This window comes from Aethalodelphis obliquidens, unplaced genomic scaffold (assembly GCF_003676395.1).
Source record: "Aethalodelphis obliquidens isolate GAN/ISIS:26980383/991018 unplaced genomic scaffold, ASM367639v1 scaffold55, whole genome shotgun sequence".
Taxonomy (NCBI): Eukaryota; Metazoa; Chordata; class Mammalia; order Artiodactyla; family Delphinidae; genus Aethalodelphis; species Aethalodelphis obliquidens.
The window spans coordinates 6,552,978-6,566,050 of NW_020837999.1; the positions used below are offsets into that span (position 1 = coordinate 6,552,978).

Here is a 13,073-nt window from a genome sequence, read left to right on the forward strand (position 1 = left end):
GAAACTAAATTAATATGATCAACTACTAAGGCTAAGCTAAAGAATGCTTTTTTAAAAGCAAACATTCTCATTGATTCTAATAGCATCATAAAGCTGTTTTATATTCATCTAGTTACCTTCAAAGAGGCATCTTTTCTTGAAACTATCTGGGCATGTAAGAACTTTCTCTATTGTTAAAGCTGTCCAGAAGAGAATTTCAAAGGGAAGGTATCATTTCTAACAAAAACAGCAGAGAAATCAAGAGATGAGAAGAAAAGCCATTGAATGAAACTGAGTGGTCACTGATGGAATTAGGAAAGTTTTGATAGAGGGGAGGTGGAAGTAAGTGGTTAGAAGATATGAGAATGTGAGGGCAGCAGCCTGACCCATGTTAAAAGGTTTTCTCAGAAAAGGGAATAGCTAGAACTGAAACTAAAAGATGGAGAACATCAAGTAAAGTTAGGCATTTCTCCTTCCACTATTAATGATAAGACCTAGATATGTCAACCTAGGTCTTACTTTAAGTTAAACAAGCTACATGAAGAAAAGTTTCAAGAAAAGAGACACATTAAAGGTCACTGGATAAATCAAGAACACATATTTTAATCTGATTTGTATGTGTTTTTGCCGGGTTTTTTCATTAGTCAAAAAAGTGGAACATTATATTGATGTGAAAAGGAAGGAAGCTATGGATGTTCATGCTTAGTGATTCAAATCCTTCATGTTTCCCAAGTTTAGATTTTTTTTTCCCCCCTGTCAAGTCTGCTGATGCTCAGCTAGGTTGAGAAACCATGGATTAAGAACACATTTTCCCACTGTGATAATAAGTATAGCTATGAAAAATATAATCAAAGTGCCTATTAAATGCATACTGACTTTCTGAAAGTCTAATAAAAGAGAATGAATAGTTTGAAGATGGTTTTATTTATATATAATAAACTATACTCAATTTTTACCTCAGAGGTTCACTTCATCTTTTTTGGTTAGAAAATCTTCCTGCCACAAAAGCTGACTTACATCTAAGGGTTCAGCATCAGCACTCTGCTTTCTTAAGCTATCCAGAAATAATTCTGCCCCAATTCCTTAAATTCTTTAAATAATTTAATGTATAAGTCATCAGCATTACCATTCTGAATATATTCAGGAAAAAGAAATCTTGCTACAACTTCAGTTTGTTTCCAAGTCCTCCCTTCACAAACATCTCCTCATTTCCTCTCTCCCTGACCCTCTCCCTCTCCTCTCTCAATCCCTGTTTCCTCATTTTTTTTTATTTAGTTCTTTCATCAAGACACCTTAACTCCAGTCTTGTATGAAGACCTCCACCACTGAACATTTTATAGTCTGTTTTCCATTTTCTTTTCCATAGTATCCTTATTTTTTTCTGATTATTTCAAATTAGTATTAAATAGTCTTCCTTTATATCTTTCTAATAGTGTATTTCATTATCTGAATTCTGATTTTATCCATAAAAGCTTCACTTTATTTTAATAGAGTGATCTAGTTGTTTTATAATAAGTTGAAAATACTTTCAACTATGTTTTATTTAAAAGTGCCTTGAGAACACAGGCTGTCTCCTCATAAAAATCTCCCCAAAGCACAAAATGTAGTGTTTTCCCCAAAAGGTGCTTTACCTAAATAAATCACAAAAATATCTTCATGTAAGTCCCTAAGCCAGTATTCCTAAGACTCACTGAAAAGCTCTAAAAAAGATGAATGTTTAAAAAAAGATATTCCAAGAGCAATTTAAAAATTTTGTCAATTCTTGTGTAATAGATATAAACTCTCAAACAGGCAAATTTTATTGTTTTCATATGAATTGTCATGACACAACTGCAACAATAAGCCAAATAAAATAAAAATACATACTTGAATTGTAAAAGATCCAGCAAGTTTTATAAAGGTCTAAAAATCAGTTATCTTAGTCCTTTAAAATAGTTCCCTCAGATTCTTTCAATGAGTTTCTTGAAGTCCACTACTAAAAATATAATGTAGAAAGATGGTATTTTATTTCTGCAAAAAATGTACACTGAATGATAGCTGAGAAATCCCATCAACTCTACTTCAGAATTCTTTCTCTGTTTGGAACTCCTCTCCATACAAAAGACCCATGAGTTTGATATAGACCTCATCAACCCATGCAATTACATCCTAACTACCTTCTCTATTAATACTTTCTTCCTACTCCAAAATTACCTTTCTAAATAATAAAAAGCATCATAGCAATTTCACCTTTAAAATATTTGTTGGGGATTTTCTTTATCACATTTATTGTATTTTTTTTTCTACTTTTGTGTTCATTCGAAAATTTCCATTGGGTCCTCAGTGCTAACAGAAGCATTTATCCATTATGTCACAATTATCTGTTTAAATGTCTATATGCCTCTATAAGACGGTAAACTCTTTGGGGGTAGGAATTATCTCCTATTCATATTTAAATCAGCATACAATTCCTAAGAGAGAATAGATGAATTTTTTAAGTTGGGTAAAAAATCAAGGGATTGTCACTTTATAAAAAAGAAATTTCTTAACCATTTTCTTAACAAAATGGTTAAGAAATTTGAAACAACCTCATTGTTTCAGTTATTTTGTTAAAATGGTCTGTTATGAGTGTATATTCCCACCCTTCTTGATTATGAACCTCAAAGGTAGGAACTGGGTATTTATCTATGTATCTGTATGTATATGTATCTATGTCCACCATACTGCCATTCTCATGATCTCTCTTTAAACTCATACGAGAAGTCTGGGAAGGGTATCAATTTTCCTAGTTTATTCTCTCTTGTGCTAAAACTTCTACATGCTCCTATAAAAAGTAATCCAGAAACCTATGTACATTATAGAAATGGCAGCCTGTCCAACTGGTTAAAAAGTTCTGGCTCTGGAGCCAGACTGCCTAGATTCAAATCCTGTCATTTACTTGTTGCATGATCATGGGCAAATTATTTATTGACCATGGGATCTTGAGCAAGTTACCTATTTGCTGCCATTATGTGTTGTGTATTTTTATACTAGCTACCTGACATAGCTGCACCTCCATTTTCTCATCTGTAAAATGAAGATAATAATAATCCCTAGGTCAGAGGGTTGTCATGATGATAATTAACTAAGGTATCTAAAGTGCTTAGAACAGCACCCGACACACAGTAAGTACACTTAAGTCAGCTATTACTTTTGTAGCCATGCCCCACCTTTCCTTCTGTTAAAATGAATGTTCTGCGCTTCTAAATACAACTCCTCCACTAGTCAACAAGTCCATCTCTTCTTGCCTATTCATCGACTTCTCTTGCAACTGTGTCCTCTTCCTCTGGCATTATCAAATTTTCTCTTCCTACTAGATCATTTCCAACAACATTCAATGTGCAGGCTATATCGGCCATCCTAATTTTCAGAATAATCTCTCAACCCACATCCACTCCCTAATTATGTCCCTATTTCTTATCCTCTCCTTCTAGCAAAACTTCTCCGAAGACCTATCTATCTATAACTGCTGATTATCTTTCCTCTTAGACATAGTCCAATCAGGCTTTCATTCCTACCTCTCCACAGAGGGGTTCTGGTCCAAGTAACCAGTGACATTCAAATTGCTGGACCCAATGAAATTCTCAGGCTTCCTCTGACTTGACCTATCAGCAGTTGATCACTTCCTCCTTCTTGATAGTCTTAATTCACTCGATTTCTACCTTGGTTCTCCTCCTACCCTTGGTTCTCTTCCTCCAAAGGATCTTTCTTGGACTCCTTTGCATGATCTTTCCTACTCATCTTTCCAACTGCCAAACACTGGAGTGGTTGAAGGCTCAACCCCTAGATGACCATCTATATTGACTGCCTAAGTAATCTCAAGATTAAGATATGTAAACACATAGATTTTAATTAATAAAGCAAATTAATATCAATTATGTAAATATAAAATTTTCAATAAAAAAAAAAGTTTACCATCTTCCTAGCAATTCTCCCCAAGAATATAGGATCTTCTCAGGACAATCCTTAGACACATCACCTGTTCCACTCGAGAGTTCATTATCACTCTCTGCAGAAGAAATACAAAAAGGACAAACATTATATTACATACTATATTAGATATTAATGTATTTTAAAACAAGAAACATGACTGTGTGTCTAATGAACAATCAAATAATACTTTTGCTTAATTATTATACCCATTGCAAAAATAACAGTATTTCATTAATACATTTTATCTTTAGTGCCTCAATAAATATTTTCAAATCACAAGTTTTTATGAAAATTCTTGTCTACAGTTTACACAGTATGAAATTGAAAATACCTATAAATAAATATCTTTACCCAAAGAGAGAAAATTTAAAAGCTAATGGTAACATGATTAGAAATTCTTATATGGTGCTTTATTCATCAGTTGAACATTCTCAGAAATTAATATTTTATTTAAATTATTTAAATTATTTTATTACTATAGTTATTAATATTTACTGAGATAAATAAATACTAAAAACAAGAGTCAGACATATATATCAATATATAACACCAAGAAACATGTATAATATGATACAAACACACAACCAGAAATCTAAAAAAACTTTTTAAGGTTTTTTTAAAGATATATTGATAAGTACAAGATATTTTTGACTAAGGAAAGATGAAACTATCTGGTCTTTTAAAATGGCAACTGTATAAAACATCCCAAGATGTAAAGTAATCGTTTCAGAAAGAATAAGATAGGTTGAGTTACAGTTTACAATCAGTGGTGAAAATGAGTAATTCTAAGGTCTATAAATCTTTTTTGAGTGGTAACAGTTGGTAGAGAAAGGAGATGTAATGGGCACAATTCACCTACATTATAACAAAGACTCTGACACAGTACTACCTAAGAAAAGGCTGGAGAAGTATTGTTTGAATGATGAAATAAGATAGATAAAAATCTGTCTGGCTGATGGCAAGTACTAAGGTTTTTTTTGTTTTGTTTTGTTTTTTTGCAATATGCGGGCCTCTCACTGTCGTGGCCTCTCCCGTTGCAGAGCACAGGCTCCAGACGCACAGGCTCAGCGGCCATGGCTCACGGGCCCAGCCGCTCCGTGGCATGTGGGATCTTCCCGGACCGGGGCACGAACCCGTCTCCCCTGCATCAGCAGGCAGACTCTCAACCACTGCGCCACCAGGGAAGCCCAGTACTAAGGTTTAATCAATGCTGTTACAGTATAGTAGGGATTGGCATTAAGTGAATCACATTGGGATCTGTGTTAAGAACAGTTTTACTTAGCATGCTACAAATCCCATGATCCAATCATAAACTCATTCATGTATCAGTGGATATATTCAACACCAAAAATTAATATGATAAATAAAGGTTTATCTGGCAAGGTTAAAAAATTTGGTCATATCCATCCGAAAAGATTTTATCACATATTTAGTAAAATATAAACAAACTATATGCATACACACAGACAAATGCTTCACCATATTTAGGATGATACCGGATAAACAAGAATCATGAGGGACATTTTATTCAAAAAGTAAGTATTGGGACTTCCCTGATAGCGCAGTGGTTAAGAATCCACCTGCCAATGCAGGGGACATGGGTTCGAGCCCTGGTCCGGGAAGATCCCACATGCCGCGGAGCAACTAAGCCCATGTGCCATAACTACTGAGCCTGTGCTCTAGAGCCCGTGAGCCACAACTACTGAGCCCACATGCAACAACTACTGAAGCCCGCACACCTAGAGCCCGTGTTCCACAACAAGAGAAGCTACTGCAATGAGAAGCCTGCGCACTGCAACAAAGAGTAGCCCCCGCTCACCGCGACTAGAGAAAGCCTGCACACAGCAACGAAGACCCAATGCAGCTAAAAATAAGTAAATAAATTTATTAAAAAACAAAACAAAACAAAAAAAACTAATGAAAGCCAAAATTTCAAAAAAAGTAAGCATTATTCTGGATGGTGGGATGAAGGTTAAAAGGATATACACTAACATCACTGCTCTACAAATACCTCACATAAGCAACTCTATGAACTTTGCAACAAGTTCATCATGAAAATAATAGAAATGAGATATTTTTTAAAGCTAAAGTACATGAAGTATTACTAAGTACTGGAGGAATAATGTTAACAGAAACAACTGAAGCCTTAATATTAAAATATCCTAATGTGAACTACTACCCCTTATAATCCTTATAATTTTTTAAACTGAACTGAGGCACTTCTGAGAGTCATATGAAATGAATAAAGGAAACCTCATTTAAAGTGAAGTCAGGAAGCCATGGAGGGGCAGTTCTCACACATGTATCATTCACCGCAGCTTACAGACCCCAGCAGGAAGAAAGATTTCCTCCTGATCCAGCAAGGACAAGCTGCCCGCCATCTGCAGCCAATGAAGAACCCCTGCAGCCCTCCCCAATTTCCTCCTTTCCTCTATAAAAGCAAGGCCCTCTCATCCGTTCTCCAGATATGCCTATAGTTTACCATTTTTTGCTTGTCCCAAACTATACATCTCTGCTATTCCAAATAAACTTATTTTGCTGGTAAAATAATTGGCTGGTTTTGTTTGTTTAAAATCAGTAGGGAAAAGGGACACTATTAAAAGTTACACTGGAAAGCAGGTTAAACTTAGACTCTCAGGCAAACAGACTGCTGGTCACCCCTCTTATTAATTAGTACCAAGCATAATATAAGTACTTATAAATTGATACTCAGTTAAGCAGGGTCCAAGACATTCCTACTTTATACTCTAATTTGCTACACAGTAAATCATAATACACCAAGGTGCCAAATTATTTGATGAAGTTGTACATGCTAAACTGGCGACCAAAATCTAAGAACACAATGAAAAGGAAAAAGAAAAAAGGAAACAAACACTGATAGACATCATTAATCTTTTTTTTTTGCGGTACGCAGGCCTCTCACTGTTGTGGCCTCTCCCGTTGCGGAGCACAGGCTCCGGACGCGCAGGCTCAGCGGCCATGGCTCACCGGCCCAGCCACTCCGCGGCATGTGGGATCTTCCTGGATCGGGGCACGAACCCGTGTCCCCTGCATCAGCAGGCGGACTCTCAACCACTGCACCACCAGGGAAGCCCTATCATTAATCCTGATTATGATAAAACTCAAAAAGTATTACTGATATACAGAATCTTTCAGATTCTTATTATTCTTGTTGGGAAAGGAATTCCTAAGCATGAAACAAAACCAAGATGCTATAAGAAAGAATAAGAAATATAACTACCTATAAATTAAAAACTTCTATGAAGTAAGGTACAATATATATTAAAAAACAAGCAAAAAAAATTTTTCCAACATATGACAGGGCTATTTTACCTAATATACCAAGATCTTACTAAGCAATAAAATAAAGAACAATCCAACAGAAAATTGGGCCAATGACATGAACATAGTACAGGTCAAAACATATAAAATACAACTAGCCAATAAAGATATTAAAGAAAGCCCTATCTCAATAATTTTTCAATGCAAATTAAAACAATGAAACATATTCACCAATTAGACTGGCAGACAGTATAAAGAATAATAACACCTAATGTTGATAAAAGTATGGGGAAACAGACAAGAAGGTTGATGTTTAAACGAGCAATCTTTTTTAATTTATTAAGATTCTAAATTAATATACCATTTGATCCAGCAACTCCACTTCTAGAAATTTATTATCCAGAAATACATATGCCAAAAATATATATGTAAGAGGATTTTCATTGCATCACTGCTTATAATAATAAGGAATTGAAAACTATCAGGAATCCATCAATAGGAGTTTTATTAATTAAATTATAGTATATCCATTCAAAAGAATACTATCCGGTAGTTTAAAAGAATTGGTGAATCTTTATATGCTAACATGAAAATCACCTAAAATATATTATGTGGTGATGAAAAGAAACAAAAGAGTAATTTTAAGTATGGTTTTATTTTAGTAAATATTGTTACTTATATGATTACAAAGACCTTTAAAAATAACTGTAAGCATATACACCAAACTATTAACAGCAATTATGTTCCAGCACCTAACAGTATCTTATCGCATAGTAGGCACCCAATAAATATTTAGGGAATGCATATTTCACTTTTAAGTTTTATATTTCTGTAATATTTTTATCTTTTAAAATAAATATGCATAACTATAATAATGGGGAAAGGATTTTAATTTTTTAATGAACCCTGTTGCTATATGAAACAAAAACCTATTTTATTATTATAAATCCCTACTAATATGTCATGAAACATGAATGATAACAATGCCTCGTCTTCCTGACAACCTCCCAAGTTACTGTCCACCACAAAAAGGAAATCAGAACTGTAAGCACCTAGACTAGCAAAGGAGAACCCCAAGGAGAAGGAAAGAAAATGGGCACACTGAAGTAAAACCAGATCCCTGATGAACAATTAAGGCAGAAACAACAGCAAGTCAGGGGCCAAATATTTGGACAAAAATAGGACTTAGCCAAGGAAGATAGGAGTCCCAAGCTTTTATTGACTGTCTGCCTTTTTTATTTATATTCCAGGCACTCTTCTAAGTTTTACAGGCATTAACTCACTTTATCCTCTAAACAACCTAATGAGGTAGTCACTACTAGTGTGCCCATTTTAAAGGTGAGGAAACTGTGGCACAGAGAGGTTAAATACTACTGACCATGAGTCTTATATATTTACTGGCCATCTTGCTAGACAGGAAGAAAGGGGGCTAAAGAAAAGTAAATTTAAGTCTCTACTATATTAGATAAGACAGAGTTTCTAGGGAGGACTAAAGAAATAAACTAAGAAAAAAATAAGAAAGAAAAAAGACACAAAGTGTGGTGGAAAACATAGTGAGGAGGTTGGCAAGTAAAACGTGACAAAGAAGAAGAGAGAAGGAACAATGGAATCAGGCAGAAACATAAAATGATAACTCTGAAGGTTCTGAAAAAACAACTGCACTCCATTCTACATAAAGAGAAAAAAAGAGAGATAGTGAGGACAAATGAAAGAAGGCTGGGATTCCTATCCTTGGCTAAATCCTAATCCATCAAAATTCAGGTCAGGGGCTTCCCTGGTGGCGCAGTGGTTGAGAGTCCGCCTGCCGATGTAGGGGACAAGTGTTCATGCCCCAGTCCGGGAAGATCCCACATGCCATGGAGCGGCCAGGCCTGTGAGCCATGGCCGCTGTGCCTCCGTGTCCAGAGCCTGTGCTCCGCAACGGGAGAGGCCACAACAGTGAGAGGCCCGCGTACCGCAAAAAAAAAAAAAAAAAAATTCAGGTCAGGAGTTACCCTCTTCTGGCTAGGCTAAGTGCGCTCCCTCTAGGCATCTTCAATCATAGCACTTACCACATCCTATTATTATTGACTGTTATCCTCTACATCTTCTCCCATTAGACTCAGTTTCTTGGCAATGGAGACTAACTTTTATTTCTATATTGCCAGTGCCTAGATTAGTACTTGGCCATAAGACCGATAAAAGTTTCCTAAATGGATAATCAGAGGGGAGGGGAAGAAGGAAAATCCATTACAACTAGAAAAAAAAATTAAAAAGTAATGCCTTGAAAATCAGTGACATTTAGTGTATGAACATCTGTGTGCAGACATGGGTAAATGGGAACCAGGTTCATTCAATCATTCTTAACTGGTCCTGGAGCCAAACTGCCTGCATTTGAAACTCAGTTCCACCACTTACTAGCTGTGATCCTGGTCAAATTACTTAACCTCTCTATTCTTAAGCAGCCTATTTCTAAAATGAGAATAATAACAGTATATACCTTATAGAGTACTGTAGGAGTTAGGCAAGTTACTATATGCAAAACACATATTACAGTGGCTGGCAAAAGGCAAGAGCTATATAAATGTCAGCTATTAAAGCTATCTTGAGACGTAAACCTGGGGTCCAGACGCAAAACCCCCAGACATAAACCCCCCAGGTGGTACACTGGGCCCAGAGGTAAAACTGGGATTCGGAAGTAAACCCTCAGACGTAAACCCCCCAAGTCGTAACCATGGAGCCCAGATGTAAACCTGTGGGCTAGATGTAAACCTGGGTGGAAGCCATGACCTGGGCCTCAGACACCTGCCGAACCCCCGATGCTGCACTCAGGAGCAGAGAAGGCGAGCGCCCAGCGCACTGTATGACTCAAACCCAACATCCAGCCCTCAGGTGACTGCACCTGACTGGGAAGCCCCTGACAGGAGGCCGCCCACAGGCGTCTCCGGGATCCGAGGAGAGGAGCCCCCGACAGGATGCCTGGCCCTCAGGCAACTCTGAGACAGGAGAGCTGACCAAGCCATGTGGCTGATAGGGTCTTGGTGCCCTGGCCAGGTGTCAGACCTGTGCCTCTGAGGTGGGAGAGCCGAGTTCAGGACATTGGTCCACCAGAGACCTCCCAGCCTCAAGTAATATCAAATGGCAAAAGTTCTCCCAGAGATTTCCATCTCAAAGCTATGACCCAGCTCCACTCAACAACCAGCAAGTTCCAGTGCTGAACACCCCATGCCAAGCTAGCAAGACAGAAACACAACCCCACCCATTATCAGAGAGGCTGCCTAAAATCATAATAAGGTAACAGACATCCCAAAACACAACCAGATGCGGTCCTGCCCACCAGAAAGACAAGATCCAGCCTCATCCACCAGAACACAGGTACTAGTCCCCTCCACCAGGAAGCCTACACAATCCACTGAATCAACCTTAGCCACTGGGGACAGACACAAAAAACAACGGGAACTACAAACATGCAGCCTGCGAAAAGGAGAGCCCACACACAGTAAGTTAAGCAAAATGAGAAAACACAGAAACACACAGCAGATGAAGGAGCAAGGTAAAAACCTACCAGACCAAACAAATGAAGAGGAAATAGGCAGGCTACCTGAAAAAGAATTCAGAGTAATGAGAGTAAAAATGATCCAAAATCTTGGAAATAGAATGGAGAAAATACAAGAAACATTTAACAACGAATTAGAAGAACTAAAGATCAAACAACCAATGATGAACACCAAAATAAATGACATTTGAAATTCTCTAGAAGGAATCAAAAGCAGAAAAACAGAGGCAGAAGAACGGATAAGTGACCTGGAAGATAAAATAGTGGAAATAACTACTGCAGAAGAGAATAAAGAAAAAAGAATGAAAAGAATTGAGGACAGTCTCAGACACCTCTGGGACAAGATTAAACACACGAATTTCGAACTATAGGGGTCCCAGAAGACGAAAAGAAAAAGAAAGGGACTGAGAAATATTTGAAGAGATCATAGTTGAAACTTCCCTAGTATGGGAAAGGAAATAGTCTATCAACTCCAGGAAGCGCAGAGAGTCCCATATATGATAAATCCAAGGAGAAACACACCAAGACACATATTAACCAAACTTTCAAAAATTAAATACAAAGAAAAAATACTAAAGGCACCAAGGGAAAAGCAACAAATAATATACAAGGGAATCCCCATAAGGTTAACAGCTGATCTTTCAGCAGAAACTCTGCAAGCCAGAAGGGAGTGGAAGACATATTTAAAGTGATGAAAGGGAAAAACCTACAACCAAGATTACTCTACCCAGCAAGGATCTCATTCAGATTCAACAGAGAAATCAAAGGTTTATAGGAAAGCAAAAGTTAAGAGAATTCAGCACCACCAAACCAGCTTTACAACAAATGCTAATGGAACTTCTCTAGACAGGAAATACAAGCAAAGGAAAAGACCTACAAAATAAACACAAAACAATTAAGAAAATGGTAATAGGAACATACATATCAATAATTACCTTAAATGTAAATGGATTAAATGCTCCAACCAAAAGACATAGACTGGCTTAATGGATACCAAAACAAGACCTGTATATATGCTGTCTACAAGAGACCCACTTCAGACCTAGGGACACATACAGACTGAAAGTGAAGGGATGGAAAAAGATATTCCATGCAAATGGAAACCAAAAGAAAGCTGGAGTAGCAATTCTCATATCAGAGAAAACAGACTTTAAAATAAAGACTATTACAAGAGACAAAGAAGAACACTACATAATGATCAAGGGATCAATCCAAGAAGAAGATATAACAATTGTAAATATTTAGGCACCCAACATAGGAGCACCTCTATACACAAGGCAAATGCTAAAGCCATAAAAGGGGAAATCGACAGTAACACATTCATAGTAGGGGACTTTAACACCCCACTTTCACCAATGGACAGATCATCCAAAATGAAAATAAATAAGGAAACACAAGGGCTTCCCTGGTGGCGCAGTGGTTGAGAATCTGCCTGCTAATGCAGGGGACACGGGTTCGAGCCCTGGTCTGGGAAGATCCCACATGCCACGGAGCAACTAGGCCCGTGAGCCACAACTACTGAGCCTGCACATGTGGAGCCTGTGCTCCGCAGCAAGAAAGGCCACGATAGTGAGAGGCCCATGCACCGCGATGAAGAGTAGCCCCCGCTTGCCACAACTAGAGAAAGCCCTCACACAGAAACGAAGACCCAACACAGCCGAAAATAAAGAAATAAATTAATAAATTAATAAAAAAAAATAAGGAAACACAAGCTTTAAATAACACATTAAACAAGATGGACTTAATTGATATGTATAGGACATTCCATCCAAAATCAACAGAATACACGTTCTTCTCAACTGCTCATGGAACTATCTGCAGGATAGATCATATCTTGGGTCACAAATCAAGCCTTGGTAAACTTAAGAAAATTGAAATCATATCAAACATCTTTTCCAACCACAATGCTATGAGACTAGATATCAATTACAGGAAAAAAATCTGTAAAAAATACAAACACATGGAGGCTAAACAATACACTACTTAATAACCAAGAGATCACTGAAGAAATGAAAGAGGAAATCAAAAAATACCTAGAAACAAATGACAATGAAAACATGACGACCCAAAACCTATGGGATGCAGCAAAAGCAGTTCTAAGAAGGAAGTTGTTAGCAATACAATCCTACCTCAAGAAACAAGAAACATCTCAAATAAACAACCAAACCATACCTAAAGCAATTAGAGAAAGAAGAACAAAATAATCCCAGAGTCAGCAGAAGGAAAGAAATCATAAAGATTAGATCAGAAATAAATGAAAAAGAAATGAAGGAACAATAGCAAAGATCAATAAAACTAAAAGCTGGTTCTTTGAGAACATAAACAA

General features: G+C 37.1%; 1 protein-coding gene across 7 annotated transcripts in view; it reads right to left on the reverse strand.

Annotated features, from left to right (window-relative positions):
* Positions 1-13,073, reverse strand: part of RABGAP1L (RAB GTPase activating protein 1 like) — a 682,268-nt gene that overhangs the window by 493,940 nt on the left and 175,255 nt on the right. For all 7 annotated transcript variants that reach the window (XM_027086258.1, XM_027086259.1, XM_027086257.1 and 4 more), the window contains one exon: positions 3,913-4,006. In XM_027086258.1, coding sequence (XP_026942059.1) covers positions 3,913-4,006 — 94 coding nt within the window. The remainder of the gene's footprint in view (positions 1-3,912; positions 4,007-13,073) is intronic.